This window comes from Rana temporaria, chromosome 3 (assembly GCF_905171775.1).
Source record: "Rana temporaria chromosome 3, aRanTem1.1, whole genome shotgun sequence".
NCBI lineage: Eukaryota > Metazoa > Chordata > Amphibia > Anura > Ranidae > Rana > Rana temporaria.
Genome location: NC_053491.1, coordinates 360845019 through 360865516, shown reverse-complemented (window position 1 = coordinate 360865516; position 20498 = coordinate 360845019). Strand labels below are relative to the sequence as shown.

Sequence of the window (20498 nt, the reverse complement as noted above, 5' to 3'; positions counted from 1 at the left end):
AAATCATACTTGGTGCTTTGGCTTGAGGCAAGTAAACACTATAGAGCGATATACTCCTAATTTTTAACTTCAGTGGTTTACAAACACTTTAAGGTCCCAAGGAAGCACAGGGTGCTGTTATGCCTTGTACACATGACCGGTTTTCCCGTCGGAAAAAACTCAGAAGGTTTTTCCAACGGAATTCCACTCAAGCTGTCTTGCATACACACGGTCACACTAAAATCCGACCGTCAAGAACGCGGTGACGTAAAACACTACGACGAGCCAAGAAAATTAAGTTCTATGCTTCCGAGCATGCGTCAAATCGTTTCTGAGCATGCTTGGTGTTTATTCTGTCGGAAAAGCATACAACGGAAACATTTAGAACATGTTCTCTATCTAATTTCGTCGGAAAAAGTCAGACAGGGCATACACACGGACGGAATATCCGATAAAAAGCTTCCGTCGGAAATTCCGCTCATGTGTACAAAGGCATAAAGGAGTGTCTGCTGTGAGAAAAAAATTGAATAAAAGATTTTTTATAAGGGAGAGTGAATCCAGAGGCCTTTGAAAAAGGTTGGACAAGGCCAACACCTGCTCTTTAAGGGTGATTAAAGCAAAGGTTTGGTTATGCCTTGTTTGCAGAAGGCCAGAATGCAAGGCACAGAGAACTCTCTGGGACTGAACTGACTACATTCAAACCAGGAAAATAGATATAGAACACTTTAGAATTTTAGGGAAATTGTTGAAGGAGGAATACCTCTACTGGGCTTAGGTACCATGAACAGGTTTGAGTAGAATCCCTTGAACATGCTTTATGGTGGTACTTGCACAAGCATTTCCTGCAAGAGGAGGTTCAGGGCATTCTGCAAATCCAATGGTCTTTGGGAAATTTCTGTCTGATTTAAAAGAAAAGAGCAGTGAGGTGGTAGACTCTTCTGTACCCCTTGAAAACCACCAATGGGATCTACAAGTCTGGGACGTCTATGATGCAAAGAGATGCAAACTGTAACTTATGTTCCCCTTCCTTAAGAGTGAGGACGCCCCTTCCTTATGAAGAGGACTTTGGGGAAGGCTTAGTGGCCTTTGTGGACCAAACCTTTTGCCGAAAGGAGGGGCTAAATTTAGGTTTTACAGTTGAAGCCTGGTAAGAGCGGATAGGTGCTCTTTGTTTAGAAGAGCTAGGAGTTGCTGAGAAGGTTCGTTTTGAAACCGTCTGCTGTGGAAGTAAAACCTTCCAACCTAAAACCTCTTTAATAAATTGATTAAATGCCTCACCAAACAGATGTCCTCCTTGGAAGGGGAAATATGTGAGATGCCTTTGCAGGCAGCTTCAGCTATCCAAGTATTGAGCCATATGATTCTGCACATGTTAATTGAGATTACAGTAATCATGTTGTAAAGTGCTGTGTAAACTGTTGGCGCTATATAAATCCTGTATAACAATAATAATTCTGGAGATTTGTCTCATGATATGTTGTAGGGCCTCCACACAAAAGAGCAGAGCACAATGCAATTGAAATACAGGGTCATGTTGATTGTAAATTGTCCAAGTCCAGCTAGCTGTAGTTTGACATACTAAAATTGCAACAAAAAATTGTTGCAGGGCTGGGCCTGACAGATAAAACAAGGCTTTTAGAGCCGGTTCACACTGGGGCGACTTGCGATCCGACTTCATGTCGCCTCAAGTCGTCCCAAGTCGCGCTGTAGAGAAAAACAATGGAAGTGAATGGGAGCGGTGTTAATACACACGACTCAAGGCGATCCGACTTCAGAAAAGGTTCCTGTACTACTTCAATCCGACTTGTAGGCGATTTGTACCCATTGATTTCAATGAAAGTCGCCTCAGAAGTCGGATCACTGTCTTAACTGAAGCGACTTTCCAGGAAGATAACATACATTTCTCAGGCAAACCTCTCCCTCCCTCTCCCAGAGCTGATTGTTGTTTTATTGGCCACTGGAAAGTCTCCTGCCCTGGAGACGACTTCAAGTCGTGTTGTAAATCGCCCCAGATCGCCCTGTGGTTCATGTTTAAGTAGTGTCGGAGTCGCCTCTGAAAGTCGCGCTGGAAGTCGTGTCGCCCTAGTGTGAACCGACTCTTAGGAGAGCAGAATCTTTGAAAGAAGAACATCTTCAAAAGGTACAGTGAGATCTTTGTTTAGAACGGACTCAGCAGGATCAACCACAAGAACAACCCACTTCTTTTTAAACTCTTTTTCAACAACATGGGATGGGGTTAGGTGAAAATGATTTCAGGACTCTTATAAACTCTGCATTTTCTCTGTTCATGGAAAGGCAATAGTGTGCTGGATTTTGCAGGTCTCTCTGTACCCAAACAGGCTTGATGGGACAAAGGAGAGTTAAGTTGCACAATGCCAAGGCTTTTGCGGACAGAGGCAATGAGTTTATCAAGATTAGTAAGCATGTTGCATGAAGCTCCATCTTCAAAATGGTGAGTCTGGGAGACAGAACATTTCTGCAACTTCCTCCACTACTGTCTCCATATCTTCTTCATTCCCTTCTGTGTCTGTCTTCTAGGACTAGCATATCGGGATCTGACACTGTTTGGGAAACAGGGAGGGGCATATCAGAGCCCTGGAAAGAGGTATCTGTACTAAGGCCTTAATCTGCAAGAGGAAATGTGTCATAGATGAAGGCAATCCTGCTTTAGTCAAATAGGCCACTTGTTGCATTCCTAAAATAGAAATAAAATCAGAGGCTGAGGCTGGTGTTAAGGCAGATTCCTGCTCTGGTGCAAGGATGCATTGTCACTCTTAGGTTGAGCTACCTGAGGGCCTTTGGCAGAGCAAATGTTCACTTGTAATTCTGAATTGGCTCAGTTTTATCTGATCTCTGCCATAGCTACAAGTGAGGGTATTCTCCTGTGGAGTTCTCACAGAAAAGAGTGTGGGCGATAGACTAAGCAAGTCAGGAGAAAGCCGTAACCCAGGTGTAGACTGGTGTAATCCTGGTGGCAAAAGTGTGGGAGGAAGTGCCTGAGTACCTTATAAGGGTTCTGGGTGGTAGTGGTGTTAAAGTATGTGACCAGTGGTGCGATGTAACACAAGGCAATTCAGAACAGGACCCAGTAAGAGAGCCGTGAGGTACATCACTGGTGACTGTTCTGAATAAACCCCATTTACAACCACGCACATATCTATACTCTAGCCAATTGAGTAGTCACTGAACCACCCAATGGTTAAGTCCTAGCTTGTATAGCTTCTTTATGAGATCATTAATGCGGGACTGTGGAAATAAAAATATCCCATTTCAATGTAATATGAATACTGTGTATACATGGGGTAATAGGGTCAATATCTCCTGCATTTTCTGCGTAGTAGTGCTTTTTGGAGGCATATTCCCAGGGCCGATCCACCCTATAGGCTCACTATGCAAGCCGCTTAGGGCCCCGCAAAGCTGCGGAGGGCCCCCCAAATTACTAGAGGCCCTGCCTGGTGAGAAGTCATTTTTGGCCCCTCACCCCGCTTCTCAACTCGCTGGCTGCATAGGAGAAGAGGTAAGAAGTCAGCACCCCCGCTTCTCACTTTAATGTAAGATGTAATTTCCGACAGCAGAACACCCCCTCACCCCGCTTCTCAACTTTAATCTTTAATGTGACTTGTCACTGTCGGCAGCGTGTCATTTTGCTTAGGGCCCCAGGGAGGTCAGGATCGGCACTGCATATTCCAGTAACATTACCTGCACAACCATAACTTACCTCCAATGGGAACACCTGACAGCTAAGTTTGAATAGATTTGCTCTCACACAGACCTCAGGAAAAAAAAAAAAGACACTTCTACACTCTAGGCAAAAACACAGGGGTTCTGTCCATTTCATACTCACATCCAACAAGTTTTTACTTAATATCCACCTGAAAAGATCACATGGATGGTACTGTACTTCGCTATATAAACCTACTTTCTTCTACCACATTACTTTCATTCCCTGATTGTACAGTCAGAACTGTATACCCTTAAAAAGTGACATTTTTACTCACCTCGTTATTTGTGAATAATGAAAAGTATGGGGATTTGCTCCCCTTACAGATGTAATGATACAAGGGGAAAATGTGGTTGCTTTGTTCAAGAGACGGCCACCAAGGAGGGAATGTCAGCGACTGACAAAAGTTGACTAATTAATAATCTGTTATGCCAGGGCGCGATTAGCGACTTGTATTAAAAATAAACCGATCCAATAAAGGATGGGATAAACTTACATTTTAATCTCCAAGATCTTATTAGTCTGCCGAAAGCCAGAGCGTTTACAAAACAAATCACATCCGCAGAGAGTTTAATAAAAATCTCCACTGCACCCGGCTAACTGTGCCAAGAGGAAAGGGACGAGTGCCAGGGAAATTGGATGATGTGAGAGTTTGATGAGGAGACTGCCGTGCCAGATAGTTTAGAACTTATTATCAGGCCCGGGGCATTGAATGGGTTCATAGCTGAAGTGAAATAAGAGTGGGTGACATGCCAGCAGCCCTCACTTTGATGAGCTTGCTATAATCTGACAGGGACAGCAGTCACGGAGACCAGGCCTTCCCTCGGCCTGAAATGTGGGATGACTCCCTGCTTCTTCTGCTACCTCTCTTCTCCTGAAATACTCTGCACTGCTGGAGGGATGTTCACCTTCCTGCATAGAGGACTCTGTGCCTTCCTGTATCTAACACTCCTCTCATGAAATACTCTACACTAGAGACCTTCATCTAAAGCTGGCCATAGATAAGATTTTTTTTTCCATTCAGCAACCAGGCTGAATAAATAAATAAAAAAATAAAAAGAGAACAAATTCTTTCATCCACACAAACAAGGTGTATGAAGGAATTCCCCACCAGGAAATTGTACACAACGAGACCCAGCGCTGTCACAATACACTGATCAACAAAAGTTTTCCAACTCGTCCAAAGGACGGACACACACTGATTGAAATTCAGACAGTTACTGCTGAACCAGCAGAACTTTGACCCTTCTATGACCAGCTTAACTGTCCCCCTCCTGAAATAATCTGCACTGCTGGATGACTCTCATCTTTCCTCTATCAAACGTTCCTTTCCAGAAATACAGCGCAAGGGTGTCTGGGGGTTCAAACCATCCTATACTCCAGGGATCTCCAAACTACGGTTTTCCAGCTGTTGCGGAACTACACGTCCCATGAGGCATTGCAAAACTCATGATATTCACAGACATGACTAGGCATGATGGGAATTGTAATTCCTGAACAACTCCATCCAGCACTAAAATAACTTTTGGCTTTAGGTAAACTAACACCTAACCTTAAAGAAGTTGTAAAGGAAAAAAAATGTTTGCCTAAAATTAATGTCTGCAAGGTAGAAAGACAGAATAGTGTAATGATTCGGTTAAAAAACGAGTAAATACCTATTAAATTCTTTCAGCTATATCACCTCCCGCATTCTAGTTTCTGTTCTCTCATTCACTTCCTGGTTTGCGGCGCTCGTTCATGTAAGAACTAAATTTCCCAGTATGAATTGCGGCACGCCCAGTAATTCACACCTCCTTGAAGTCTCTAAGGCCCCATACAGACGACCGAACATGTCTGCTGAAACTGGTCCGCGGACCAGTTTCAACAGACATGTTCGGTCGTCTGTACAGCCGAGCGGACAGGATTCCACCGTACATTTGCCCGCCGGGCCTTTTCCGAGCGGGCAAATATTTCTAAACATGTTTAGAAACATGCCCGCTGGAATCCTGTCCGTCGGACATGTTCGGTCGTCTGTACAGACCTACCGTACATGTCCGAGCGGCCGCCATCCCTCGCATGCGTCGAATGACTTTGACGCATGCGTGGAAGCATTGAACTGCCAGGGCCGCGCACGTCGCCGCGCCATCGTCGCGGCGACGGCACGGCCTCGTCGCCGCGTATCGAGTACGCGCGGATTTCTGTATGATGGTGAGTACAGCCATCATACAGAAATCTCCGGGCAGACATGTACGCTGAAAACGGTCCGGCGGACCGGTTTCATCGTACATGTTTGCTCGTCTGTACGGGGCCTAACACGTAGAGAGCGTCCTGCCGCACAGATGTAGTTCCCAGGAGGGGGTGAGCATGTTACTGACCACCGCAGTAAAGCCTCCCATCACGGTGGTGAGTAAAATCAGACAAGCAGGAAGTGAACAGAACAGAGAAGAAATAGAGCGACTTCTCAGCAAAAACGAACAATGAGGAAGTGAAAAGAGGAATGTCTGCAGGTAAAGAATGCTTATTATGAAAAACATTTTTTTCCTTTACAACCCCTTTAAAAAGTATCCCTTCATCCAAAATAAACACAAAATAGCTACCTAATCGCAGACCTAAATCTTACCTATACCCCCACCACTGAGTTGACCTCGAAATGTACACACCTTATCAGGAATAGAAAGCATACAGTCCTACACCACAATTTAACAGTTCTAAACCTACAAACACTGAAAGCTACTGATCAGTCATCTGGGAAAGCATAAAACCCATCTCTCTGGGCAAATATTAACCCCCCCACCCTGGCTAACTTATTTGCATGCATTTTTTCTAACTACGTAAAGCAAAATGAACACTATATTACCAAAAGTATTGAGGCGCCTGACTTTACACGCACATGAACTTTAATAGCATCCCAGTCTTGGTCCGTAGTGTTCAATATTGAGTTGGTCCACCTTTTGCAGCTATAACAGCTTCAACTATTCTGGCAAGGCTGTACACAAAGTTTAGGAGTGTGTCTCTGGGAATGTTTGACCATTCTTTCAGAAGCAAATTTGTGAGGTCGGGCACTGATATGGACATGAAGGCCTGGGTCTCAGTCTAGACTCTAATTCATCCCAAAGGTGTTCTACTGGGTTCATGTCAGGACTCTGCAGGCCAGTCAAGTTTCTCCACCCCAAATCTGCTCATCCGTGTCTTTATGGACCTTGTTTTGTGCACTGGTCCAAATCATTTTAGTGGAGGGGGGATTATGGACTGGGGCTGTTTTTCAGGGGTTGGGTTTGGCCACTTAGATCCAGTGAAGGGAACTCTTCAGCATCAGCATACAAGACATTTTGGATAATTTCATGATCCCAACATTGTGGGAACAGTTTGGGGATGGCCCCTTCCTGTTTTAAAATGACTGTGCACCATTGCAAAAACAAGGTCCATAAAGACATGTATGAGTGCGTTTGGGGTGGAGGAACTTGACTGGCCTGCATAGAGTCCTGACCAAAACCTGACAGAACACCTTTGGGAGACTGCCAGCCAGGCCTTCTTGTCCACATCAGTGCCTGACCTCACAAATGAGCTTCTGGAAAAATGGTCAAACATTCCCATAGGCACACTCCTAAACCTTGTGGATAGCCTTCCCAGAAGAGTTGAAGCTGTTATAGCTGCATAGGGGAAGGCCAACTCAATATTGAACCCTACGGACTAAGACTGGTGTAGAACTACCCCGTAGGAGCTGCTGGTTTAGATTTGGGTCTGTCGTTACCTTACTGTTCCTTGCGTTCATCTCAGGGGTTCTCCTTGAAGAGATATCCAGAAGAAATGTCTGCACCAGTACAAAGTCTCTTTCAAGGGTTTAATTAAACAACTTTCCAACAGAGGGATAGAGGGATAGGGAAGGACTCAGGTATCTTACTTGCAGATCACAAATATTCTCCTAGGTCCAGAGGGACAGCCGTCTCCACGCTGGATTCAGCAACCACTGGATAGGCCTACGCTCACTGTCCTAGCAGCCGGTGTGAAGCTTGATCAAACGACAAGTCTCTGCCACTGACTTGGTAGTAGAATTTGTTTGTTTGTCTCTGCCACAGACCAGGATTCGCTCAATAGGACAAAGTCAAATCCTCACTGGGTTAGTTTCTGAAGTAAAGAACACAGCTCTAAGTGCCAGGATCTCTCAGCCGTTCCCGCAGGACTGCGAGGTAACTTTGATCCGGATACATCCTCCAGTCCTTAATTGCTCAGTCCCTTCCATCAGGCAAGGCGACACAGGATTATCCCTGGATCAGTGGATCAGTAGGCCCCAGTAACTCCTGGGTCTACATCTCAGTTGCGAGGCCTCAAGCCAATGTGGCCCCGAAGCGGAAATTGCCAATACATTCCTGAGGCCAGGAGGGCCCTCAGGTGAGGATCGGAAGACTAACCCCACAAAATAGTGTCTGCCCCTTAAGTACCCTCTCCCAGAATGCACAGTGGGTTAACCACGCCCTCTGGGCTGCTTCTGGGAAAGAGGCACCCAAACATCCAGCCTGTTGCCTTTCCAATCCTGACCAGAGGTGACAGCGACACCCATCGTCAGGAGGAAAATCATGCAACCAGCTGAACTGAGACAGAGCCTCAAATTAGACACAATCCTTCTGAGCCAACTACTGCTCAGATAGCTATAATTTGAACATATAGAACCCACTCATTGGGAGCAGGGTGCTACACTGGGATGCCATTGAAGTTCATGTGCATGTAAAAGGCAGGCTTCTCAATATTTTTGGTAATATCCCACTGCTTAAAAAAAATGATGGTGGTGATTAAGCCAATTTGAGTGCAGCACACAGCAGCCGCAGGCGTAGAAAAATATGGCTAATACAGCCAATATTTTTACAGTTTTGTATCTTAGCAACATATGGATCCCTATAAATAAAGTGTATATTAAGTACCTGATGATCTTCCAGAAATCCAGTGAGCTCCTAAAATCCTGTTTAAGCTGACAACACACTGTGAAATCCCAAGCAGTGTTGCCAGCCCTGCCTGCTGGACTGAATAACTCCACCTATACCTAGCCTTCTCTATCCCTCTCAATATGCATACAATGATTTATTTCCCAGCAAGACAATGCTACTGTCTTGACACTCAACAGCCTGCTCATATAGTGTGGAGTGAAAGAAATCTATGCAGATGTAGTCCTGGGGAACACCTTCATTAAAACCAACCTTCCAGCAGCTGCCCCTGCAAGAATTTTACAAGCCTAGTTATAATGGCAAAGGTAGTGATACAAGCTACAACCCTGATAAAAAAAAAAGGAGATGCTGTGGAAAATCTTCATAAAAACAGAATGCAATGATTTGTAAGTCTCATAAACCCAAATTTTATTCACAGTAGAAGATAGAAAATATATGAAAGGTTTAAACTGAGAAAATATCAAATTTTAGGGGAAAAAATAATAATTTTAAAATTGACGGCAACATGTCTCAAAAAAGTTGGGACAGGGCCATGTTTACCACGGTGTAAGTGTGCCCTCTATTTTAACCACACTATGGTAACTGAGGGGACCAGTTGCTGGAGTTTTGGGAGAGGAATGTTGTACCTTTCTTACTTTATATATGATTCTAACTGCTCAACAGTCCAGAGTCTTCATTTTTTCCCAAGATTATTCAAATATTTTGAAATGGACTAAAGGTCTGGACTGCAGGCAGGCCAGTTACCCACCCGGACTCCTCTACTTCAAAGCCATGCTGTTGTCATAGATGCAATATGCGGTTTAGAATTGTCCTGTCGAAATATGGCCTTCCCTGAAAAAGACTGGATGAGCGCATATGTTGCTCTAAAACCTGGATATACTGTATCTTTCAGCATTGATGGTACCCAGATGTGAAAGCTGCCTATTCCATAGGCACCAATGCACCCCCATACCATCAGAGATGCAGGTTTTTGAACTGAGCGCTGATAACAAGCCAGAAGGTCCCTCTCCTCTTTCGTCCGAAGGATGCAGTGTCTATAGTTGCCAAAAAGAATGTCAAATTTCATTTCGTCTTACCACAGAACAGTTTTGTAACAAACCATTTAAAATGAGTTTTGGTTTAGAGAAAACAGTGGCATTTCTGGATTATGTTCAGATATGGGTGATAGAGCTTTACCTTGCAGTTTTGAATGGCACAGTGAGCCCATGCAGTGATGTCCATCACAGAATCATGTTGGTTTTTAATTCAGTGTTGTCTGAGGACCCAAAGGTCACGGCATCCAATACTGCGTTTCTGCCTTGTCTTTTGCGCACAATGATTTCCCCAGATTCTTCAAATCTTTTCATGATATTATATACTGGATGATATTAAGTCTTTGCAATTTCTGTGTTGAGAAATATTATTCTAGATGCAGATGTTCAGTTGTTGAAACTCTGCCCGACCATCTTTACTTGTGAGACACCTTGACTCTCTAAGGCCTCGTACAGACGAGAGGATATCCGCTGGAAACGGTCCGACGGACCGTTTCCAGCGGACATTTCTGCTCCCGATTTTGATCTGATGGGCTGTACACACCATCAGATCAAAATCCCCGCGGAAAACATACGCGGTGACGTGCCGCGCCGTCGCCGCGGCGACGTGCGCGACCCTGGAAGGTAAATACTTCCACGCATGCGTCTAATCACTTTGACGCATGCAAAGGATGGGGATCGCTTGGACTTATCCGGTGAGTCTGTACAGACGACCGGATCAGTCCAACGGACAGGTTTCCAGCGGATAGATTTCTTAGCATGCCAAGAAATTTTTATCCGCTTGAAAACCGTCGGCTGGAGAAATCTCCGCCGAAAAATGTCCGCTAGGCCGTACACACGACCGGATTTGTCTGCTGGAACTGATCCGCGGATCAATCCCAGCGGATAGATCCGGTCGTGTGTACGGGGCCTAAGGCTAGCCATACATTATACAATGTTCTTGTAAAATTTTCCTTTAGATTTACTAAAACCATATAATATGAGGTCAAACCTAAACACTTTCAATTTGTAAGCAATCAGGCAGACCCTTGCACTACATAGTTGAAGGTATATCTATAAGAAATTGAACAAGAAAACGGTATAATGTATGGCCATACGCTCTTTTTATACTCAGTCAGGTTACCGACTAGTTGCCAATCAATCTAATTAGTTGCAAAATGTTTTTTTCAGCTCTTCCTTGTTATTATTACTTAGACCCCTTTCTCACTGAAGCGCTGCTAAAACAGGGATTGAGCGCTTTTTGTGGTGCTTTAGCTAGGTTTTAGGGGCGCTTTTTCGGTGCTCTTTGGGCGCTAGCAGGATGTTTTTTAGAAAAAAAACACCAGTTTTGTGGCACTTCCCAAGAGCTTTTAAGGTGCTTTGGAAGTGCTGACCATTCATTTCAATGGGCAGGGGTGTTTTTGGAGTGATTTGGAACACTTTTTACAGCGCTCCAAACCTGCTCCAAAGATGCTGCTTGCAGGACTTTTCCTAACGTCCCACAAGTAAACTGCCCAAGTGTTAAAGCAGTCATGCAAATGAATGTGAGGCAGTTTTCAGGCGCAATTTGAAAACTGCCTCAGTGTGAAAGGGGTCATATTTTGGCAGCCTTTTGCTGCCCTGTCCCAACTTCTTTTGTAAACGTGTTGCTGCCATCAGTTTCAAAATATATTTGATGCGTTTCTATTGTGAATAAAATATAGGTTTATGAGATTTGAAATGATTGCAGTCTGTTTTTATGTAGATTTTACACAGGGTCACAACTTTTTTTTGCAATTGGGGTTGTATTTTTTACTACTGGAACAAAGTAAAAGAATAGATTAATATTGGGGCACAATCAAGAGGGAGAGGGAGGAGTTTGGTTGTAAAGTTGAGCCATATTTATACAACTCTTGACACAAGCATTGGAAAGAACTAGGGGTTGGTGTCGGTATGGGGTAGGGACAGGCGGTTAAGGGTAGCCAATCACAGGGTAATTTTGGCATACCTTGCACCATTTAAAGGCAGGTGGGCTGGCGCCATGCATCAATTCACAAGACAACTTCAGGCAGGCAGAAGATTCAAGAGAGGAAAGAAGCATGCAATTACGGTATATCAGGTTGGAACTACTGAGCTAAGTTTAGGGGCATTGTACACTTTCAAACATTTTAGGTATTACTATAGTTATATTCCTTGTGTCATTTGTTTGCCTTACCTTGTAATGATGGGCTCACGTGCTGTGGCTGAAGTTTAAAGTGTCATAGTTGAATAATTCCCATGCATTAATCAGTCTAACCTGTGCCTATTTGCTAAAGGGACAAGGAACCTATTCTGGGTCACAATCCATACCTTACCATTTCCTCTGTGTTGTATCATAAATATGGGACCGCTAATGCGAGTAAAAACTGCATCTTGAGCTCTCTGCTAATTGCTCCGCCTGATTGTGTCTGTTTCAGATCCAATTACTTACCCCTCACCTGTAGAACACTAGACTAGACTGTATGCGATGCATACGAGCACATTGTGATTTCATCTTGCGGTATACAACTGCTTGAACGTATTACTGTAATGAAGCCAGGCTGCATATACAGTAATAAATGTGCCTTTTTCACCATTTATTTTATCAGCTAAGATCTACAGCAACAGCTCAGCTTCAGCACATAAAAGAGTTGTAGCACAGACCAGACCACACAATGATACCCTCACTCAGCTCCTCCTGCGGTCTCATGTGCCCAATTGAACACGGTGCTAATGAATATGATTCTCACTTCCTTAGCAAAGCTGTTAAAGAGGAGCTCCAGTCTCCCCCCCAAACAAATTAAAAAGTCGGCAGCTACAAATACTGTAGTTGTTGACTTTTAAAATGGGGACACTTACCTGTCCCTGGATCCAGAGCGGTCCTTAGCCAAGCCAGCTTCCAACTACGCATGCGAGAACTTTGCTGTGCTTGGTCCCTTGGTCCCAGTCTTCTTGGGACCTGTGATGTGTAGCAGAAGGCTGCAGCGGATAGAGGGGGTCAAAATCAAGTACTTGCTACCCCCCCCCCAAGAAAAAATGAGTGCCAAATGTAAAGGGGGGAGGAGGAAGAGCAGAACTTCCCCATTTGGGTGAAGTTCTGCTTTATTTGGAGCAGTGTTCAGGGTAGTGAGTGGGAGAGCTGGGTCAGTCTCCTGTCACTGCCAACATGGGGGTATTTAACTCTTGCTGTAGCACTTAGTAGTTTAAGTAGAAAAGAGGCATAATAGTTACTGTATAGGTAGCCTCACCATTACAGCAATAAATTACAAGGGTTCCATTTGGCATTAAAGACAACTGCACTCTACAAATATATACATCACATACCTACTAAGCCAAACACTACATAATACTGTACCAACATGTCACACTGCAAGAACCCCTTCCCACTAAAGCAGAGGCTGCTCACCTATGCTACAGTTAAATAATAAGCAACATACCCACTGGGTCAGTCACTATGAGGCAAAATTGTACAATTATTCTATGCAGCAGAGAATCACAAAACACTGTACAAGCAAAAATCCTCTTCAACTGAACCAACATTCTGCAACACTTCTCCACCAAGCCAAGATATGCCCCATTTCAATCACAATGAGCAAGATACAAACTCTTACAAAACACATTACAAACAGAATATTCAAGGAAATGTTATCGTTGAGCCAGGCAAAAGACAACACTTTACAAACAAATGTATACACTGGAACCTCTTCCCACTGAGCCATTCACCAGCGACATCACACAAACCACCACTATACATTCAGTAACACATTTCCACCCAAGTCCTATTTTTTTATGTACGCAAGTCCATGGCTTTATTCTTTCCTACGTGTGAGCTATATTTCTAGCAGTTTCTAGCAGCCTCCAGCAGAGAATGGCTTGTTCATAAGAGGATGAGGGCCATGTGCATGTGCCCAAAGAAAAACATGTATGGCAGCAGGGAGAGCCGCTCATTGAAGATTGCTGGAATGAGAGGGAAGGCATTTGGGTGGTGGTAACTTAAGGGACAGTTTTACTACCTGACCCATATTCTGCCTAGATTGTTTTATATTTCCATAAATTGAGAAAGCTGCAAAAAATACTCTTTTGTTTGGTCTCCTACTGATACTGGTTAAAGGGGTTGTAAAGGTTCAAATATTTTTTTTTTAAATAACAAACATGTCATACTTGCCTCTACTGTGCAGCTCGTTTTGCACAGAGTGGCCCCGATCCTGGTCTTCTGGGGTCCCTCAGCGGCTGTCTCGGCTCCTCCACACAATAGCTAACCCCCTTCATGGGAAACTCTCTCCTGAGGGGGTTGGCTTGTGGGCGTGCTCCCGTGATACAGCCGGCGGCTATAGCCGCCGACTGTATCACTCGGCCCCGGCGCCATTAACTAGATTGACAGCAGCGGGAGCCAATGGCTGCGCTGCTATCAATCTGCAATGAAGAGCCGAGAACAGCCTGAAGACAGGGGCGAGTATCCAGCACGTTCACGATGCGGGACTTTCGAGAGCTCAGGTAAGTAAACCAGGGGTCTTGTAAGCATCGGATGTTTTTTCACCTTAGGATGCATTAAAATGAAAAAACGCGAACCTTTACAACCACTTTAAGTAACTAAAGGTCTAGGCACTGGTCACATGACATGTCGCATGCTTAAATGTCAGTTCCTTAAAGCGGTGGTTCACCCAATAACATTTATATAAGATCAAATTCTTTATACTACCAGCATGTACAGTCGGCACTTTTTTTTAGGCTGTACATATCTTATAATCTATATTTGCAATCCGTTTACCGGGTACTTCTCCTGCGGGAGTAGGCGTTTCCAAGCTGAGCCGCAATGTAATCTGGGCGTTCGCCCAGATGATTGATGTCCATCAGAAAATGTCCCCCCTGGCGAATAAGGCCCCGCCCCCCGTATTGCGTAGGCACGTCACGGCGTTTCCGAAAGGAGCCGAACAGGTAAAGCTGCGAGTCCGCTCTATACGGCGCCTGCACAGTCAGCTCTATACGGCTCTTAGTCGGTGCGCAGGCGCCGTGTAGAGTCGACTCGCCCCTTTACATGTTCGGCTCCTTTCGGAAAACTCTGTGACGCGCCTACGCAATACGGGGGGCGAGGCCTTATCCCCCGGGGAGAACATTTTTCATTTGCAAATAAAAAAATAAAAAAAAAGCTTCTAAAAACGCAAACCCAGCAAAAAGCCCCTAAAGGCAACATTGTAAATGTCAGTTACTTTCTGTGAAGTTAAATCATTCAGGAGAGGTTGTAAAAATGTCCTAAAGCCTCAACTACAGGCACAAAACTAAATGTAAACTAATGTAAATATATTTCTCAATAGCCACATTATATTTAAATGCAATTTGTGTTCATCAAAGGCCTTGCAAACGCAGTTATTACAATGTCTTGAAAAAGTATTCATACCCCTTGAAATTTTCCACATTTTGTCATGTTACAATCAAAAACATACATGTATTTTATTGGGATTTTATGTGATAGACCAACACAAATTGGCACATAATTGTGAAGTGGGAGAAAAATTATATGGTTTTTAATTTTGTGTTTACAAAAAAATATGTAAAAAGTGTGGAGTGCATTTGTATTAAAGCCCCCCATACTTTGTAGAACTACCTTTCGCTGCAATTACAGCTGCAAGTCTTTTTGGGTATGTCTCTACCAGCTTTGCACATCTAGAGAGAGTGCAATTGTTGCCCATTCTTCTATGCAAATTAGCTCAAACTATGTCAGATTTGATAGAGAGCATCTGTGAACAGCAATTTTCAAGTCTTGCCACAGATTCTCAATTGGATTTAGGTCTGGACTTTGACTGGACCAGTCTAACACATGAATATGCTTTGTTCTAAACCAATTTTATTGTAGCTCTGGCTGTACATCTAGAGTCGTTGTCCTGCTGGAAGGTGAACCTTTGCCCCAGTCTCAAGTTTTTTCTTCTAAGATTGCTCTGTATTTGGCTCCAAATACACGTTTCAGATATTTATTTGTAAAAAAAAAAAAAAAAAAAAAATTGAAAACCATTTATCATTTTCCTTCCACTTCACAATTATGTGCCACTTTGTGTTGGTCTATCAGATAAAATCACAATAAAATACATTTATGTTTTTGGTTGCAACATGTCAAAATTTGGAAAATTTTAAGGGTAGAAATACTTTTTCAAGGCACTGTACCTTGTAAATGTAGCAGTGACATATTCTGTTTAGAAAAGGCCATGCTGAATCCACCGCCAAATCAGAAGAATTTACTTCTTACCGAATGACCGTGATCCCCCATAACAGAGGATCAGGGAATGCATGTAATAAAAACACAGCTTGGATCCAATAAGCAGCAGGCACATTCAAAAGATCTTAACGATCGCCTCACAGCCAGTCAGACCATCAGATGGGTGTACGTGGTACATATAAAATAGAAGTTCTCCAAATAGTGTAAAACCTTTTTAAAATGTATTATAAAAAGCAAAGTATCACACTTACAATAGTCACATTTAAAAAGAGCCTGAAGTCTGATGTGCCGGCCGGTGCACGACTAGACAACCCGTCCTTCTGGGCAAACAAATGGAACACGAGGTGATGTCAGCTCGTCGCTCCGTCCTACGCATTTCGTAATAACTTCCAGGGGCACTCGTGCACTTTGTGCCCCTGGACAACGCAAGTTATTACGAAACCTGTAGGGCGGAGCAACGCTCTGATGTTACCTCGTGCTCCATTTGTTTGCCCAGAAGGACGGGTTGTCTAGTCGTGTATCGGTCGGCACAAAAGATTTCAGGCTCTTTTTAAATGCGACTATTGTAAGTGTGATACTTTGCTTATTATAATAAATTTTAAAAAGGTTATACACTTTTTGGAGCACTTCTATTTTATATGTACCACGCACACCCATCTGGTGGTCTGACTGAGGCGATCGTTAAGATCTTTTGAATGTGCCTGCTGCTTATTGGATCCAAGCTGTGTTTTTATTACACGCATTCCCTGATCCTCTGTTATGGGGGATCACGGTCATTCGGTAAGAAGTAAATTCTTCCGATTTGGTGGTGGATTCATCACGGTCTTTTGTAAACAGAATCTGAAGATGTCATTACATATTGCGCATGGACGTTTTTTGCTTAGTGCACTGGTGTTTAGTATATCGAGTCACAATTGTTGGATCACATCAATTAACCTATTTTGTGGACCTATATTCATTTATTTCATATATTTATTCTTTGTATCACTGTTTTGCTTAGGATTGATCTTCTTTGCTGAACACAGGTGGATCACACATTTTATCTTATTTTATGTTTACTTTGATTTCATTAATTTGGAGTTACATGGTTAGCGTGATTCTATTTTCTTCCAATTCATGTTTATTGTATTAATGTTATACATGAGAATTGCAGTTTCCGATTGATTATTGGGATTAAGTTTTTCAATCATTTGCACAATTTCTTTTAGCGCAATTTCTTTTTTCCTATTTCCATATACACAAGACACAAGTTATATTGTAATTGAAGGTTATATAAAAATTACTTTTCCTTTCTGCAGCGCTGTAATTTTCAGTAAAAATGTAATGCAATATGACAACCTGGAGGCGTTCTGTACACAGATGGTGTACAGAACGCCCACCAGAAATGTCATTTTGTGCTTGTGTGATTGGCTTACTGATTTTCCCAGCAGTCTATACTAAGATACTAAGTCAGATTTTGGGCATCCTCTGCAACAAAAAGGTAGGAATCTGCAACAATGTTTGTTTAAATCATTGCAATTTACTTAGAACACCCAGAGGGGAATATTTTTTCTCAACAAGAGTGGAGTTACTCCTTAAAGGAACACTAAAGGTTCGTTTTTTATTAGATCAATTGATTGCTGTAAGCTAGAGCATTTAAATATCACTTATCTCGTTTTTCCTTTTGACCTCCAAAATACAGTAATCCAGGTTTGAAAATGCCATTTCCTGTCTCTCCTCTTCTTGCTTTCCACCAGCAACTGAGCCGTTTTGCATGGTGGAAAGCAGAATGTGCTCCCCCCCCCCCCCCCCTTATGACTACAGCCCTGCGTGAAGATGCTCTCTTATCCCTCACAGGCATGGAGGCTAAGCCTAATGGGAACTGTAGTTCCCATTAGGCCGTTATGTAGCAAGAATGAATGCGCACCGCAAACCAGGAAGTCAGTGAGAATAACGATTCAGGAGTGCTGGAGGTGAATAAAACAACTCAATTTCAACAGGTATCAAACTAGTTATAATGCAAAACATTACTTTTACTTTATCAGCTACTGTCAGACTTTAATTTAAGAGGAAAATATTTTTGTCTTTACAACCCCTTTAACAGTATATAACGGTTGCATAGCAGGCATGCAGTGGTGGTAGAACTCCAGTTAGGTATATATAATTAAATGACATGATGAATATATCCGAAAAAACTAGAAATGTTGATCAATGTACTGGTTTTGAGGCTTCTTCTACTCAATTGCCTACAAAACAGGCTTTAGAAGTAGAAAAAGGGACTGTCTAAATACCGAATGTGAAATTATTGAGAGGGCACCGGACCTTCTCCCCCTCCCCCAAAAAAATACAATAGCTGACCTGCTTCTGACAGTTGATCCTTGAGGACTCTTCTTGGGCCAGAACCATTTCCCGCTCTGCAGTAATCTGTACGCTCTCCCGCAGAGCTTCTTCCAACTCTTCAATGCGGTCATCTTTCTGGTGCATGACATCCTGGAGATAGGAAGGGAGATTTCGTGAGGAGGGGACTCCTACATCAAAGATTTTTTTGGAGGATTACAGAGGCCAAAGCAAAAGACCAGAGATGCCCAGGAAATGCAGGACAGAGATGAAGAGGAGAACAGTCAGGACAGCTGGTGTCATCAAATGTGACAGAGACCTCATTAGGTCATTGCAGAGAAGTAAAAGTACATCAGAATGAAGAAAGGAAACAAGCTAGTTTGAAGGCCACAATCTCTAACTTATTCTTGCTGCCTTGGTGTTCACACTGTCAGTTCTTCAACAGTAGCCATGCTGGTTAGTCTTGCAGGGAAAAAAGCGAGGCATAAAAGGCACACAGATGTCAAGAGGTGAGAAACAGAAGACACAGAGCAGTTGCAGAAGAGCCAAGTTAGAAGAAATTAGCGTTGTTTTCAGTAGCATGAGCATCCGGAGATGGATAGTGAGTAGTGGTTAGTAAATGAGGTTTTAAAAATAAAGATTCCGATTTTCTTTGTGGAGCAATGAAGAAAAATTAATTGTGCACAGATGCTGAACAGTGTGGCTCCGCCTACATCTGTGAGACCAACTTCGCTGATGTATTTTGGTTTACACAAATCTTAGAACTGCCATTAAAAATTAAATTGTTTCCAACATGCAATAAAAATGATCTTTCAGTAACTTTAGGATTCTGAACACATACTTGACATGTCAATGATTAGGCAGGAACATTATAACAATCGCAGAAATTCCTAAGATGCGAGGCTGCAGACATTTGTGACCACAACCAAGAATTGCACAGCCATCAGGATTTGCCAAGACTTTATCTCAGAGCCCATGACTGACAAATTTCTCCATGAACCATTAATTTTAACTAGAAGACATTTGTAGGCACTTCTTGGTGCCTGCGTATTAAAGCTTTTTTTTTGGATGGAGTACACCTTTTATGTAAACCCCACCCCTAACAATCAATCCCACCACCACACTTTTTTTTAAAGAGAAATCTCTTATACATCCTTTTTTTCCCATCTAGTCTTTGAGGAAGTCTGTGATGTCACAAGCCCCTTCTTTTACTTCTCCTGCAGAGGTGGCTGTGATCAATCCTTAGTCCTGCATAGTGTGGACATGTCCACTGTGAAGCCAGGCCAGAGTGATGATGTACCCCGGGGAGCATGTCCATGGCGGCCTGGGTTTAAACGAGTAAGAGGTCCAAGAGCCCCAAATGGGAAAGTGGTGTCAGCAGAGGCGCCCAAATGTGAAGGAGAAGCTGCGAAATTGATTATTCGCCGATTTAATATTCATTGCTCACAGAATAGTATAAAAGCACTGTAAACAGGTTTTGTGGAAGTACATTGGGCACTTCTTCAGGATGGTGAAAAAAACAGATAAACAAAAAATAAGTAGGTAAAAATAAATATATAAATAAAATGTATGTGCGTGTTTGTATACATGTCATCTCTTACAGTAGTTATCGAATTCAAGTGGTCAAACATCAATAATACTTCATAGGTTCACGTGACAGTTCGAAGAACAGTCTGATAAACTATGTTCAATATGTAAGTGAAAAGAAATATAATAGTCATAATAATAATAATAATATCCACTATATTAGTTACCCTCCTTACATTTCCACATGAATTATAACAATGTGAGTTGATCTGTAAGTGGGATTCTGTAAGTGATTTATGGATCTTTGGTAGCTGATGGAAAAAAGGAACTGAGGGAGAGTGTACACTTTTTTGGCTTTAGTCATATTATTTGAGAAAGCTTGGTTATTAATGGGTGCATCATATTCTTTCTTATGTTCTTTTAGAGGATTGTAGATAAAAGTGGATTTCCTCCCAAAAATTTTACTTTTGCTTTTCTGCCCCCCCCCCCCCCCGGTGTCACATTTAGCACCTTATAGGGGGAGGGGGGGAAGGAGATACCTGTCTAATCCAGGTATTTGCTCCCACTTCTGGCGATAGATCGCCGCAAATTCCGCTGCGATCTAAGTCATGTCCGATACCGCCTCTGTCCCCTCCGCTGTCTTCTGGGAGACACACAGGTCCCAGAAGACAGCGGTATAAACAAAAATAACGCAACAATTTTGAAAAAAATATATATAATTTTTTACAATTTTTGAAAAAAATTTTTTTTTTTTTCTCAGTTTAGGCCGATATGTATTCTTCTGTTTACATGTATACATGTTTTTGGTAAAAAAAAAAAAACGC

The 20498-nt window shown here is 42.8% G+C and overlaps 1 protein-coding gene across 12 annotated transcripts in view; it reads right to left on the bottom strand.

Annotated features, from left to right (window-relative positions):
• The window catches only part of ERC1 (ELKS/RAB6-interacting/CAST family member 1), a 351485-nt gene that overhangs the window by 103528 nt on the left and 227459 nt on the right, over positions 1–20498 (bottom strand). For 9 of the 12 annotated variants that reach the window (XM_040345288.1, XM_040345289.1, XM_040345290.1 and 6 more), the window contains one exon: positions 18169–18300. The exons of the other annotated variants lie outside the window; for them this stretch is intronic. In XM_040345288.1, coding sequence (XP_040201222.1) covers positions 18169–18300 — 132 coding nt within the window. The remainder of the gene's footprint in view (positions 1–18168; positions 18301–20498) is intronic. 12 annotated transcript variants of the gene reach the window in all.